This window comes from Nuphar pumila, chromosome 2 (assembly GCF_984573655.1).
Source record: "Nuphar pumila chromosome 2, dmNupPumi1.hap1.1, whole genome shotgun sequence".
In the NCBI taxonomy this organism is placed as follows: domain Eukaryota; kingdom Viridiplantae; phylum Streptophyta; class Magnoliopsida; order Nymphaeales; family Nymphaeaceae; genus Nuphar; species Nuphar pumila.
This window is the reverse complement of record NC_143250.1, coordinates 8,958,216-8,972,627: the sequence shown is the minus strand read 5'-3', so window position 1 is coordinate 8,972,627 and position 14,412 is coordinate 8,958,216. Positions and strand designations below refer to the sequence as shown.

The 14,412-nt window shown below is 35.5% G+C and overlaps 1 protein-coding gene across 1 annotated transcript; it reads right to left on the bottom strand.

Annotated features, from left to right (window-relative positions):
* Positions 1 to 4,517: 4,517 nt before the first annotated feature.
* POLH (Y-family DNA polymerase H) lies at positions 4,518 to 13,820 on the bottom strand. Its single transcript, XM_089985814.1, has 10 exons — positions 13,713 to 13,820; positions 13,432 to 13,605; positions 12,881 to 13,045; positions 12,580 to 12,683; positions 12,272 to 12,391; positions 11,137 to 11,260; positions 7,577 to 7,690; positions 6,890 to 7,105; positions 5,023 to 5,128; positions 4,518 to 4,920 (listed from the first exon to the last, which is right to left on the bottom strand). Exons 1-10 carry the CDS (start codon positions 13,818 to 13,820, stop codon positions 4,637 to 4,639), a joined length of 1,515 nt encoding a protein of 504 aa, XP_089841940.1. The 3' UTR covers positions 4,518 to 4,636.
* Between the last annotated feature and the right edge of the window lie 592 nt (positions 13,821 to 14,412).

The following is a 14,412-nucleotide window of genomic DNA, read 5'->3' as shown; positions in this document are numbered from 1 at the left end:
CTTCATTTCTTTTTCTTCTCACTACCTAACAACAACCTCTCTTCTGTTGTTTGAGATAAGGAAATGGCCACTCTATAAGAGTAGTCTGGTGATGACTTTAATTTCCAGTATGAGCTTCGGACAAGTCACCCTCCGCCTACTGTAACGTGTTCATCGATACTGTAATCTTGTCAAGCTTGAGAGAGATATATATATATAGAGAGGCATATCGGACGTTATAGTTTGATTCTTTTGACAGAAATGAAACGTTACAATTTACATAAAGTACGTAACGCATCAAAATGTTGCCATAGTCTGGCGGGCTAAGCTCTTGTCTTATATGTTAAGTCAGAATTTCATTACTTGTCTTTCAAGAAAATGGCAGAAGGTGAGGTTGAAAAGCAATAGTCTGTAAACATTTTTCACATTGTGAGCTACATCTAGGTGTGTCAACGGGTAGGGTTTGGTTCGTACCCAAGTGAAATCAAAATTGGATTAGATTTTTTTGGTATGATATATATTGGGTCCGGATCCAGGTCTAATCAGGTATGCTATAAGAGAAACCATACCCGAACCCGATAAGAACTACATGAACCAGCAGATCCTGACTATAATAATTTTTTTATCATTTTTATATTAAAAATTTGCAGGCCTTAATCAAAACTTGGGTCGGGCCTCAGTCTTGTATAAAATTTCACAAACTATACTTGGGTCCATGTATTAATCGGACCTTCGGGTTTGGACCTGAGTCTTAATCGGGTCTTCTTAATTATTTGTCACCATACTCAGACCCTATAGGGTTTGGTTCAGGTTGAGACAGCCCTGTGCCAGTCAAATGTTTGTAGTATAAGGTCCCTTATACACCATTACGGTGCTAGGAGGATCCGGTGCAATGTGCCGAGCCATCTCCTCATAGGACATGTGGGTCCCACTATTTAAACATTTTTTATAGAGGTACATGACACGTGTCAAAGAGAAATGAGGTAGCACGCTAACCTTGTGCAATTACATTGCACCTTGATCTGCTCCTTCTAGGAAGTCTTGTTCAGTTTCTTTTAGCATCCATGAATAAAATGAGTAGCTTTTTATTAAGTCGTTTTTTTCAGCCTTGCACAGTTTGTCTATGTTGGGTTGTCCCTTGCAGTTAGCTTTTCTCGTGAGGGATTTGGAGCCCAAATTAGCAAAAAGGTTCCCATCAGGATACCAAAATGTCCATTCTAGTTGTCCAGCTGATGCATCTGGATCAGATTTATCCGAAGCGTCATAGGGCATGGAGAAACGCACTTTCTCAAACCACGAAATATGGCACTTCTTAAACGTGTTGAGAAGCACAAATTTTTTTTTTTGAAAAGTGCGCTTCGCATTTAGGGAAGCTAGCTTCCCTCTCACTTCTCCTTATTTTTATCATTTTTTTGTGCTTTTATTTTATTTTATTTCCTTTTCCTCCTTTCTTAGGCCATTTTCGATTCATTTCCTAAGTTGCTTTCGAGATAATTCTTGGTTCACTTTTAAGTTATTCTGAGCTTCTTGCTTCTTAAAACTTTAAAAGTATCTCGCTTCTGCTTTCCGAATCGCTTCTCGCTTCCGTTTCTCTGACTGACAACTCTGATATGGAAAGCTACAATCAGTCTACAACTAAGTGAGAATGTAGAACCGAAATCAAGTGCAATCACATTGCAACAAAATGTGTGCTGCCATACCCAGCCACCCACCATTTTATGTTAGGCCCCACAGCTGATAGGATCCTGGTCAAAACTGGATAAGCAAATATGGTTGAATCCAAGTCTGGATCGGGTCTAATTAATCTGACTCTCTTTTTATTTGTTCCACTTAAAAATGAACAGATTTTGCCAATTTTAAATGGATACAGTGCCACAGAGGTTCATCTTGTTAGCCATCCAAACCATAGTGACAAAAGTTTTTTTTCAGCAAAATCTGGTTTTTCAAAAACTCGTGAGAAATTGAAAAAATTTCATAAATCTCTCATGTTTTTGGCAAAATCTTGTCAATAAAAAAATAAATAAAGTATTTTTATAAGAACATATTAATAAAAAATATTTTAAAATAAAAATACATGGTTTTTTCATGATAAATAGCCGTTTCACGATAAAGTATTTATGTTTTTTTCAAAAATCTTGCGAGAAATTGCCGTTTTAAACTTTCAAGCAATTTCTCACGATATTATCATGAGATTTTCATAAATCTTACGATATTTTGTCAATATGATCCAAATCCAAGATGTGGTCCAAACCCAAGATGTGTGAATGATCCAAAATCCTAAGCATCATATTTGTCTAGAATAAGGAAACTTGGAACCCAAGAATTCTTTTTTAGAAGGCAAGCTAGCTCTCTATTGAGAATGAGAAGGAAATAGTCCTTCCTGTAAAAAGAGTTTCTAAAGATTATACTTCATGTATCTAAGCATGTTTTTTAGAAAGTCTTAAACAAGAAGGATTGTAATGTTTCATATATTAAAGGAACCTCTATCTCTCACGTTGAGTGTTAAGAGAGAGAGAGAGATAGAGAGGCATTAGAGATTGTGGATGTAAGCACTTCTGTCGAACCATGTTAAGAGTTGTCTTATGCTTCTTGATTCATGCTGGCTTTAGTATGGTATCAGAGTAGTGGCTTTTTGACTAATTATTGCCTCATGGATTTTGTCCAAAATGTTTGTTTTCTCAAAACACTCATATATTTTGTTCAAAACTATTAGATCCACTTCAAAATTCAAATGCAGTTTTTGCTTATAAAATGATGCTTTCAGGCATTTTATCCAAAATAAGAATTGAAGAGGACATCGTAAGCTTTTCAATGCACTAAAAACTGTCTCAAACGGACTTTGAAATCAAAAGCTATGACAAAACAAGGTTTTTCAGCATGTTTAGATCTAGTTCTAGATCCAGATTCATTCTACGTTGTCACCCAAGCTCAATTATCTCTGTACATTGTCTTCCAAACCCCAATTGTCATCATTGATATTTGGATCTGGACGCTACTTATCATTTCAAGCATGGATTGACCCAAATTGTTATTGGAACTGAATGGACTTAGATCATATCCATTTCACTTGGCACCCTTGCTACTTGAATCGGGATTAGATCCAAGCCTAGTTGTCATCCAGACTAGGTTGTCGTTCATGATGTTTGGATCGGGATCAAATTCAGTATGAGTTGCCGCTTGTGTAGTCCAAGTTGTTGCCCAACCCATTTTATTCAGTTGTCGCCCAAATAGTCAGGGTGGCACCCAAGCCAAAACTTATCATATTGAGCCCAGTTCACACTTGATAGGTATTTTGGACTTAAAAACTTGCCAAAACCTTGAAAATCGCCCTCAAACCTTCATAAATCTCAAAAGTTAGCCTCTAAACTAGATCAAATGATCAATAACCAATAAAAGCTCAGCATAGTGACAAATATCACAAGATTTATGGAAAATCTCGTGATTTTCTTGCAAGATTTTCAAAATATCGTGAGATTTATGAAAAAACATAAATACCATGATTTACATACGATATTTATATTTTAAACGGTTATTTATCATGAAAAACTGTGTATTTTTATTTTTAAATAAAATTTATTAATATTTTCTTATAAAAATATTTTTTTATATTTTTTAATTTATTTTTTTATTGCCGAAATTTTGCCCAAAAAACACAAGATTAATGAATTTTTTTCAATTTCTCACGAGTTTTTGAAAAACAAGATTTTGCCAAAAAAAAAGCTTGTCACTATGGAGCTCACCACGTCAATCTTCTAGCCAATCATATTCATACTCTTGCATAGCACATGGATTGGTTCTTTTGGCTCAGAAACTCCTAGATCTAGGTCCAGGACCCGGTCCTACACCTATAAATAAGTGACCTGACCCAGTCAATCATCTATTATCTTTTAGACCTTCAGCACCCACACTTTGTGAGATTTTCCTTAGCCTAGTGCACAGCTTGCATGTGTAAATTAATATACTTTTATCTATTCCATTGCAAACATGTTATATTCAAAGCAAGTCTCCCATAACATGCAACCAAAGAAAACTTTATGACATTAATAACACCATGGGGTTCAGTAAAGTCAATGCTTTAACAGCAGTATGAATACATACAATCAGTGACATGTACCGAATCAGTAGAGTTGCTTTACGCTACCCATAAAATGAATAATACAACATTTGAAGAATTTCCCTACTTACAGACCAGTCAAATTGGCGCCATGTCAATTTCTATATGCAATCACCTTTGCACCATAAGAGATTTCTAAATGTTACTCTTTATGGGTGATCTGGCATAGATAACCACACTGACCATGAACATAATTTGGTTTCTTCCTCGTGTTTCTGCAAATTCTTCGCACAGATAAATAGCATTAATACAGACGATGCCATCTGATTTGTGCACCCAAGACCTCATCTCAACCTCGTCTCATGTATTCCATAGTATTGACAAGTTTGAGGGTTTTATATTCCACCTTCATCCATTCACCAATCAAGTTGAAACCCCCATAGAGGTGGCCTTAATTTTGCTTAGCCATCACTGCCTTCTGGTCATCCAAACTTAAATTGACAGCCTCACCACAGAATAAAGTTTACAAACATTTATTTCTCTGTAAATAATAAAAGCCGACAATCATTTCCAAGGTGATCAGAAACTATGCAGAAAGATGACCTATTCCTTCTTCACAGGTGAGAAGTAGTGAACAATACTTGAACCCCGCTTAGCCTTATTAGCACGCTTAGCTGGACGGACTGTGGAACGGATCTCTTCCTGGATTTCCAAAGGGAGCTCTTCAAGTACAGATGGGTCAATATTATCCAAGCTATATTCCCATGAGCTGTTTCTGTCACTTGAAACTTCATTGGATTTAACCAAGTCACTGACATTGCTGACCACTTCGTGTGAAATCAGTGCCTCTTCCTCAATTTGATTTGCTCCAGCTTCATCATCACTTACTGCACGGAAATGTTACACTTTACAAAATTCTCTTTTTCTGAAGCAAAGCTGCATTACTCAAATGTCAAAAGGAGGTAGTTTTTGCAACGAGAAAAAAATACCCAAGTTTAACAAGGATGAAGATTCTTGGATAGCATCTGAGGGCTGTTTTGATGAAGAGCATACAGGATCGCAGCCATGAAAATATTTTGTTATTGGCTTTACACCCTGAGAATTGAAGACGTATAAAGAACCAGCTACAGCACTTTATCATACAAATTTTCCATGAAGAAATACCATACGAGTCATGTAGAGAATAATGTATTTGACAGGTGCTCTCCACAGCACTATTTTTATCTTTTCTCTAGATTTTGTAGTTCAAAACATGACTAGAAAAGAAAAATTACATAAAAGAACACTAACTTTTCAAGGGAACAACAAGTGCATCATAATAACCCTAAAAGATTCAAGAAAACACGCATTCCAGTTACTGGCGTTATGGGTGATGCATGGCCTCTGAAAAATGAAGATGAATATACCTCTACAAAGATCCTTTGACAGCATCTTGCACAATGCTTGCTCATTCATTAGAACTCATTCGTGCTTCCATGTAAGACTAGCTGCAGAGTCTATGGGAACCCCTCAACCACAAAGTTGACCAACATGGAGGTGACTAGGTGGCCTGCAACACCTAGGATATCCAAGCTAAGCAATATATAGATGGCTGGTTGGCTGTATCCCCTTAGACAAAAGAATGTATATGCACGACAAGCACTTTTTATCCTTAAATTGGAACTTTAAACACTATCTAAACCTTCCCCTTGAAGACTTTGAGATCAAACACATTTATGCGATGTATGTTTAAGCAATTTAGTGCAGTCTACTTTAATTGATAGAGTCAAGCTGTAGAAAAGCAAGTTGCAAGGAACACATCCATAATATGTGATCAGAGCAGTGGAAGATCCGCTATTACCAATTTATAATTGAGAGACCAAGTCCAATTGTTGATCAATTTCTTTCAACTTACCACATGCCTTATACAATCTCAAAAAACAATCAGTTAGTAACAAAGTTCAGGGTACTGCTGCTTGCAGCTCATGCCTACCAAATTCATCAAGGCACCAGAACTGATCTGTCATATATAGCCAGTTTTATGCTTAATAATTAATTACATTTTCTCAGACCTAAACAGGTGGACCATTTTCAATAAAGGACACCTAAGCCAGTGAACTTGATTTTGTATTATACATCGTCAATGAAACACAAGCTCCTAAGCAAGTCAACTTTTCCAGTCATGACATATTGCCCTAAGAAACCACATACAACTAAAAAAGGAATGAACCATCACTTTAGAATTAAGAAAATTATATTATATTATGCATAGTCACAGATATCAGCGATATTTTCAAAATATCACGATATTATATTATCGCTTTAAATTCAGCAAACGATAATATCGGTAAAATATCGCCAATTTGACAATATCGTGATATTCTCATGACATTATCACGATATTATCAATTAGTTTTACTGTTTTTATCTTCTTTTAAATTTTAAATATGTTTTTTTTAGATTTTTACTAATTTATTTTATTATTTATGTATTTTTTGACTAAACATGATATTTTCTTACTTATTTTTGTTATAATATCACGAGAAATAGCCTTGCCGAGATATAGCCAATGCTGATATTTGTGACTATAATATTATTGTAACCATTTCATGCTTAAGGTTTGCATCTTATCACACCCAACAGCATGTCAATTATTCATTCATATTACACAAGTTTATTATTGATAAAAACTATATATAGAAAAAACAAATATCAGCTAAGCCATTTCAAGTATCGAGATGAATTAGATACTAGCCCTATCAAATTAGCCAACCGCTTAACATATAGATTGGAATGGCAGCGAGTAAAAACCCAGAGTAAATAAAGAAGATGAGCTTTAGGAAACACACCCCAAAACACAAAACTCTTTGAACTTACAGATGGCACTGCATGGATATTACTAGCTGAAACTGAAAGTGCAGTTACTCCCCAAGAGCGGCCATCTGAATTCTCATGTTTCTTTGGACAGCATAGACCTATATATTCATGCAGCCCATTGCTAAATAGTTTCAAAGCATCTTCCTGAATCCTTTTGATTCCATATCTTAACGGGCAAGACTTGGAAGGGAATTTATTTTCTGTTTCTGTATTGAACTGCCAAAAATCAAGTCAGTATAAAGCAGCAAAATCACATTCTGAAATGTACACAACTTTTTCTATTAGCTAATGGCTAAACTTTAAGCACATTAGTTAAATACAGTTGCTTCACCCCATAGCAGGAGGTGAACATGAGAACCAACTCATCCTAATTTTTATGCATGCACACACAACAAGCATCTAGAAATGAGCATGTAATGCATGCATGCCCCGTGCATGAACACAGACACATGCAGATCATTTCTTCATTGAACATTGGAATCTGGTCAGAATTGTCTTAACATGGTCATCTTATTTATGGCATGGTAAGAGCTTATTTGAACTGTCCTATGGAAACCTAAGATTGGAACTCCACAAACATAAACATTTTATTTGGATTATCTTTCAGACCAACAACAACCTGAAAACCATAAAGAAAAAGAAACATAATTGTCATAAATGAGCTGATAAACAGAACCCATTGAATACCTGACATGCTCTAGCATGTAAAGTTAGCGTCTGTGCAACCCTCTGATTTTTCTCCAAGTCAGACTCTATACGTTCGCTGAGCTCCTCACAGAGTTCATTGAGCCAGTTTTGTACCTAAATTATTATCAGTCAGAAGTGTTGGACAAATAATAAAAACATGGTCAAATACCTAGAGCAAAAAGGCAGTCTTATTTGTCTAGGTGTCGAGTTCAATATCAGAATAACTGCCACCACAGCATGGGCATCAAGAAGATCAACAAGAGATAAACCAAATCCTTCCAAGATTGACAAGAAAGGGAAAACTAGTATATATCTGGAACAAATAATTATTGGACTCTGTGTAGAACATCACATATATGCCATTAGTACACTTATTAATTCTTAGTAAAATACCCATCATGTATTAAGTGACGAGATAAGCAAGATTGTGTATTAAGACTGACTAGATAAGGTAATAGATGTAGGTATATGTTGAAGTTTCAGAATTCTTGAGCAAGAAGAAAAAAGGATAAAGAAGAATAGGGCTGGCCTCAATACAAGTTTCCCAATGTGAAAACGTGTGGGTATTCCTTCTATTTTATATCAATCAATAAGTATTGTTACAACATTATCCCCATGAATACAAAAAGGAAAACATAACTGATAGGGGTAATAAAGGAATCATAAAAAATAATTAAATACACGTGAAAATATACAAATCGATCCAGGACTAAATCACATTGGATCTGAACAGATCTGGATCCAATTGTTGCCTCCTAATCACGTCTCAATAGCCTCCCTCAAGTTGAACACAATTTTCACTATGGACAACTAGTTCTTTAAGTACCAAAATCTTAGCATAGTTAGGCCCTTTGTAAATAAATCTGCTATCTAGTTTTCTGTTCCCACAAGCTTAGCATCCAATTCTCCATCTGATAAAGTGTTGGTCAATCTCAATATGTTTCGTTTTACCATGCAACATCAGATTCAATGATATTTTGATAGCACTATGGTTGTTTAAAACCATAAAAAGCTTTCCTTAAGTGAAGCACCTTTCCAACAGGAACCTTATATTTAGGTGGTGTGTCCACGTAAGCTTCTTCCTTCAATTCACGGCTGAGGAAGGCATTCTTGACATCCATTTGATAAATAGGTCAATATATAATGGCAGTTACAACTATAAGTGTTCTGATGGAAGTCATCCTAGCTATTGAAGCAACATTTTATCATAATCTATACCATATTGCTGAGAGTATCCCTTGGCCACTAGCCTAGCCTTATGTCTCTTTACAGTTTCATCTCTTGGTTTTAATTTTAAACACTCATCTACAACCCATTGTCTTTTTTCCATGAGAAAGACTTTTTATAACTCAGTTTTTTTTTATTTTTTTAAAGCTTGTATTTCATCATTCATAACATTCGTCCAATCGGGGCAATTTTTGGCCCGGGTTGTACATGCTCTATATTGAGGAGCAAAGTTTTCATAGGATACAAATCTATCTAGAGGCCTATGTATTATAGCAGATTTCCTAAGAGGGATTGGTTCTATGCTAGAATATTGTTCTAAGCCATTTGGATGTCTATCACTAGCCCTTCTTTCATATTGAATAACTAGAGGTCCATCATTAGTGTCATTAGACTCACCATACTGGATATTGGATCGAGGTTCATCATTCACAACATCATTGCTGTTTAATATCACATCATTACATTTAGAAAATAATTCAAGAAAAGAGTAATCATTATTTTCTTTAATAAGTACATTTGAATCAAAGAAAATTCCTTGCTTTATAAAGGTAACATTCCTTGATATATAGAGTTTATCATTGTTAAAATCATAACATCTAAATCTTTTTGGGGTTTCTCTATAACCAAGAAAAACACAAGGAATGACTCTTGGTGAAAGTTTGTCATTTTTATTTATAAGGACAAAACATTTAGATCCAAAAGTCTTTAGTCTAAAATAGTCAGGGGTAGTTTTATAAAGTTTCTCATAGAGAAAAAAAATTTTGAAGTTTGGTTGAATAAATCCTGTTTATGAGATAAACCAAAATAAGCGCAGCTTCATCCCAAAAGTGTTTTGGAACATGTTTAGATAAAAGCAAAGTTCTAGTAGTTTCCACTATATGCATACGTTTCTTTTTGGCCAAACCATTTTGTTGAGGAGTGTTTGCACAAGCGCTTCCCACTTGCTTCTCGCTCGCTTCCCAATATTAGGAAGTGAGTTTTCTTTTTTTGGGAGGCTTAGAGCCTTTAACAATTTTTTCCCAAATATCAGGAAAACTTGATTCCTATTCGCTTCCCTCTTTGTTTCCTCTTCACTTCCGGTTTGCTTCCTAGGTCGCTTCGGTTTCGCTTTCCTTCTCGCTTCCGATACAATTATCGGTCCGCTTCTAAATTGTCCCACAATTCCAGCTTCCTAAAATTTTAGAATTGCCTCGCTTCCCGCTTCTGCTTTCCGCTCTCGCTTCTTTAACTGGCAACTCTAGTATTTATTAATTTCAACTTCTTTGATTTAAGGCATTCATTTAATCTAGACATGATGTAATCATGCTACTCCATTGGGAAAATCACAGAATTGTCTCTTCATAGTAGTGTGCTATATATGAGAGTTCACTAACATAAGAAACAAATGGAAGCCTGATATATCATAAAGCAATCATACCAAAAGTATTCTACTTTTATTGATAGGGTAGGAAGATTATTAGGACAAACCAAGAATCACTAACACAGTCATATGTCATAAGGTCCCGCTCAGGTAGCAGATCTTTCTATCTGCCAGTTATCATTTGATGCTATGACATATACTCAAGCAATGCATGTTAGAAGGCTCTTAATCAAGGGATTCACTAGGACATTTTACACATCTATAAATGGAAGTAATAAAGAATGCAGATCGATTTTCTCCATGTTCCTCAAGATAACCAGATAAAGAGGACTCCTAGTGTAGGGTAAGATGCAAATTCCACTACTCATGGCAGTTTTATTATAATAAAACTCTATTAATACAGCTTTGTATGGAGTATGATCACTATTGACACTTGCAAAAAGTTGAAAAAGACCTTATTAATCCCATCTATAAGAAGTGCTAATCAAATAGTAAACTTTTTTCAGCCAGAAAGAAAAAAATAAAGGTTCATTTCTTCCGCTGACAAGCTTAAAATGTTCAAACATACTTCCAATCTTCAGAGATGACTCAAACTTAGAACAATATTTTGGAACCACCTTGTTTACTTTGACATTTATTGCATATCCATGCAAATGCAATTTTAAATGTTTTATGCATAATCACCGCTAGTATTCACATCTCTAGTTTTTCATAAAATTTGAAGACAATATCACCTCAACTGTGATCAATTCCCTCTTATTCCAATCTAACAAGTCAAACTTCACTTTTGGTGTGTACCTGGGGTGCCCAAAAGCCTATGAGAAAAGAGAAATTTTTAGTTCATAGAACATATGTAGCATATGACTGTTAGCAACTCCTATGGAAACATGTAAAATAATAGAATTACAAGAAACACTTGAAATGCTGTATCAAATCATAAAAACGTGGAGAAAATCAGAGAGAAAATCCTTACTGCAGAAATTGTTTTCAAGGCTTTTGGACCTGGAAATGTCTTTCCACAACCATGACTCATAGGAAGCAGGCGGCCCTTAACTTCTTCTCCACTGATGCCCCTTGCAATATTCCATAGCCATGTGCTGAAATGATGATTAATAAACAGCATAAATCAGTTCCATAAGAATATAACATACCCGGTTGTAATCAAAACCTGCAACACATCCAGCTAACAAGAACACTTGATGTTAGATATTAGCATGCTAATGATTCCACCCAGAGACAAGCAGTTAAATTCTTGTAATATAGAGTTTACTATGCATAAATGAGAATGCATAATTCTTTAGTAACCTGAATAAGCCAAATGCCACCATTTACAACTGCATATGTCCAAATGCTACCATTTACAACTGCTTAACAAATATAATATTGCACCAGGTGTCTTAAACTACTCCTTAATACTTGATCTCCAATATTTCCTTTTCTTTATGGTGGCATCTGTTTAATCCCATAAATTTCTTGGATTTTCACTATCATAGGTGAAGGCATGTCATATTGGTACAGGTGTGAAGGGTGCAACACAGAAATTTCAGAGAACTTGGGTGTGGGATTGTGCACGTGAGCGCACACAATATATATATATATATATATATAATGCATTTACAATTATACAATTATAATTTTTTAAGTTTATTTTTTCTTTTTTTTTAACTTGGACAATTTTGGATCTATCATCTCTGTCACGTAAGTATCAGTGCAAGTGCAAGAGCAACTTGGGTGGGTGCAGAAGCACCCAGATTACATAGAGGTGAACTGGAAGAAAAAAGACCGAGGTCATAAAAAGAAATAAATGAAGTTAAGGTGTACAGTGCTGACCAAGTTCAATACAGATTTGATCATGTCAATGAACTATCATGGTGTGTCTAGTGGTGTTGTGTCAATACGGGATATGCGTTCTAAATGACATATCCATGAGACATAGGTTCTCAGCAGCAACAAAGTATCACAACCACAAAGGGCACAAACAACAGAAACAAGGACTTGAAATGCTATAATCTTTTACAACGATGTTCTCACAAAAGCAAAGAACATGCTATCTGCAAAAGTATATAACGTATAACTTTAATTTTCTGCTAATTTATTTAATTACTGACCCAGTATTTATTCCATAAAGTGCCTGAAGTTTTTTTTCAGAGAACTGCATCAGATCACCAACAAAATTCACTCCAAGATCACTTTCAACCGAGCTACCTAGTTTTCCCCCAAGATGCTTCCTGAAAAGAAATATATGAAAGCAGTAATTAGGAAAACAATATATAGTCTCTAAAGGACAAAGTAATTTTTTTTTGCAAAAATGCTTCCATAACCTTATATTGCAAAGGCTCATGGCAACCAACCTATATTAATACATTCCATTAGCTTTTCAGTCACCCAAACAACACAAATGCTAAGAGGAACTTACATTTTCTTTATGGGCAGAGATGCCAGTAATTCCTTAACTGATGACAGTGGTACTAATGTTTGCTGTGCAGGTTTATGCATTGCACTTGCAAGCTTCGCCAACATCTGTTGAAATTGTAATGGATACAACACTATAAGATTTTTTTATTTTATTGCAAAGATTAAAACAAGAATGACATTCTACTGCCAAGGAAACCTGCAGTAATATAAAGCCTAGCCCTAGACTAAGTGAAAGCAAAAAATCATGGAAGACAGAGCTTCAGGTAACAATCATGGTCAACATTACATATGAAAACATTCACCTTATTGTGAGCAATTCCAGCAGAACATGTAAAACTGGTCTCCCTTAGAACTTCCTTCCGAAGGGCTGCCACAATAATAGCTCCGCAAGCTAATAACTTATCATTGTGACCAGCATCACTGCGACATAGCCACTCTTTAACAACCGCTTCCATGTCTCTGTTATCCTTTACATATTCAAACTTAAAATTACACTCTGCTCAATCAAGGAATGTGATGCATGCTTCATAAATATAAGTACTTTTAGGACAGAAGCTATCATGATAAGATGAAAGTGCAGGGATTTATTCCAAGCTCTTAAGGTAAGCTGGTGTTACATTTTCCCAATATTCGATAAGTCACATATCCAAATGAAGAAACATATGAGGTAAGAATGCTAACAAAGTTCTTTTGTTTATAACCTTATGACATATATTAGGTGAGACAGGTAAAGAAAATAATATGATGAGGTCATTTTGTTTATAACCTTGTGCCACAAATTAGGTGAGACCTAGCCTATGGAACAGATGGATACTGAATATGCACTGAAATAATATTCTTCAAAAGGGTAAACCTTATGAATCCCAATAACGTGTGTCCTGGTTGCCTCTTCATCAAGTGCTTCCACTTCCAGAGCTTCAGAAGGGCTTTCTGATAACATGGTTCTTGCTGCGTCCGTGAGGTCAAGGTAAACTTCATCAATAGATGCACGCTCACACCTTCCTCTCCTTGCAAGGATAGACACAACCTACTAGGGTTATAGTATTGCTTAATATACAAACACAGCATAAGAAATGCACTTTACAATGATTAAAACAATGAGCTGCAATATCATGTTAATGATCATCAACGAACCTCAGATCCTGCATCTCGGTACAAATTTAGGTCAGCTTTACCCCGAGCTACTGGAACCTGAATTAGTTGGATCGCTGGACAGACCTTTTTGGCCTCATCTCCACGCATAGAACTGAAAGAAGATTTAGAATAGCAAGATTTTCAGATAATGGCATAATCTAGAGAGTGAGATGGCACACTTGGATTCTACATTACTGACCGCTTCACACCAAATTTGCGAGCCTCATAGCTAACAGCAATCAGACCCCCACCTTTCCAGGAATTGTATTGTACTACAGCAGTGGGGATGCCTCTTAGATCTGGATGCTTTCTTTGTTCCACTGAAAGGACATTAATATACAAAGGTTAAATTAAGAAAATATATAACTTGTCAATTTGATTTCAGCAGCTGCTCCATATTACCATACCATAGAGGAAAGTATCCACTTCCAATCTCGCTCTATAGATTGAAGGAAAATACATTTGCATATTATAATCCATAGATATTGGAACTGATAGGAGAGTACACTTTCTGAAAACCTTAGCTGAAACAGAACCCATAAGGATTGCAGGATCTGACCAAAGCTTTTTACAATGAATTAGTAATTACAAGTTCTAAAATTCACCTTCCAATTAGATGCTCCTATTAATATATTTTGTTGACAAGTCAAATTTCACAAAAATACTTCCCCAATGTTTGTTGCATTGTTTAGACTCTTTA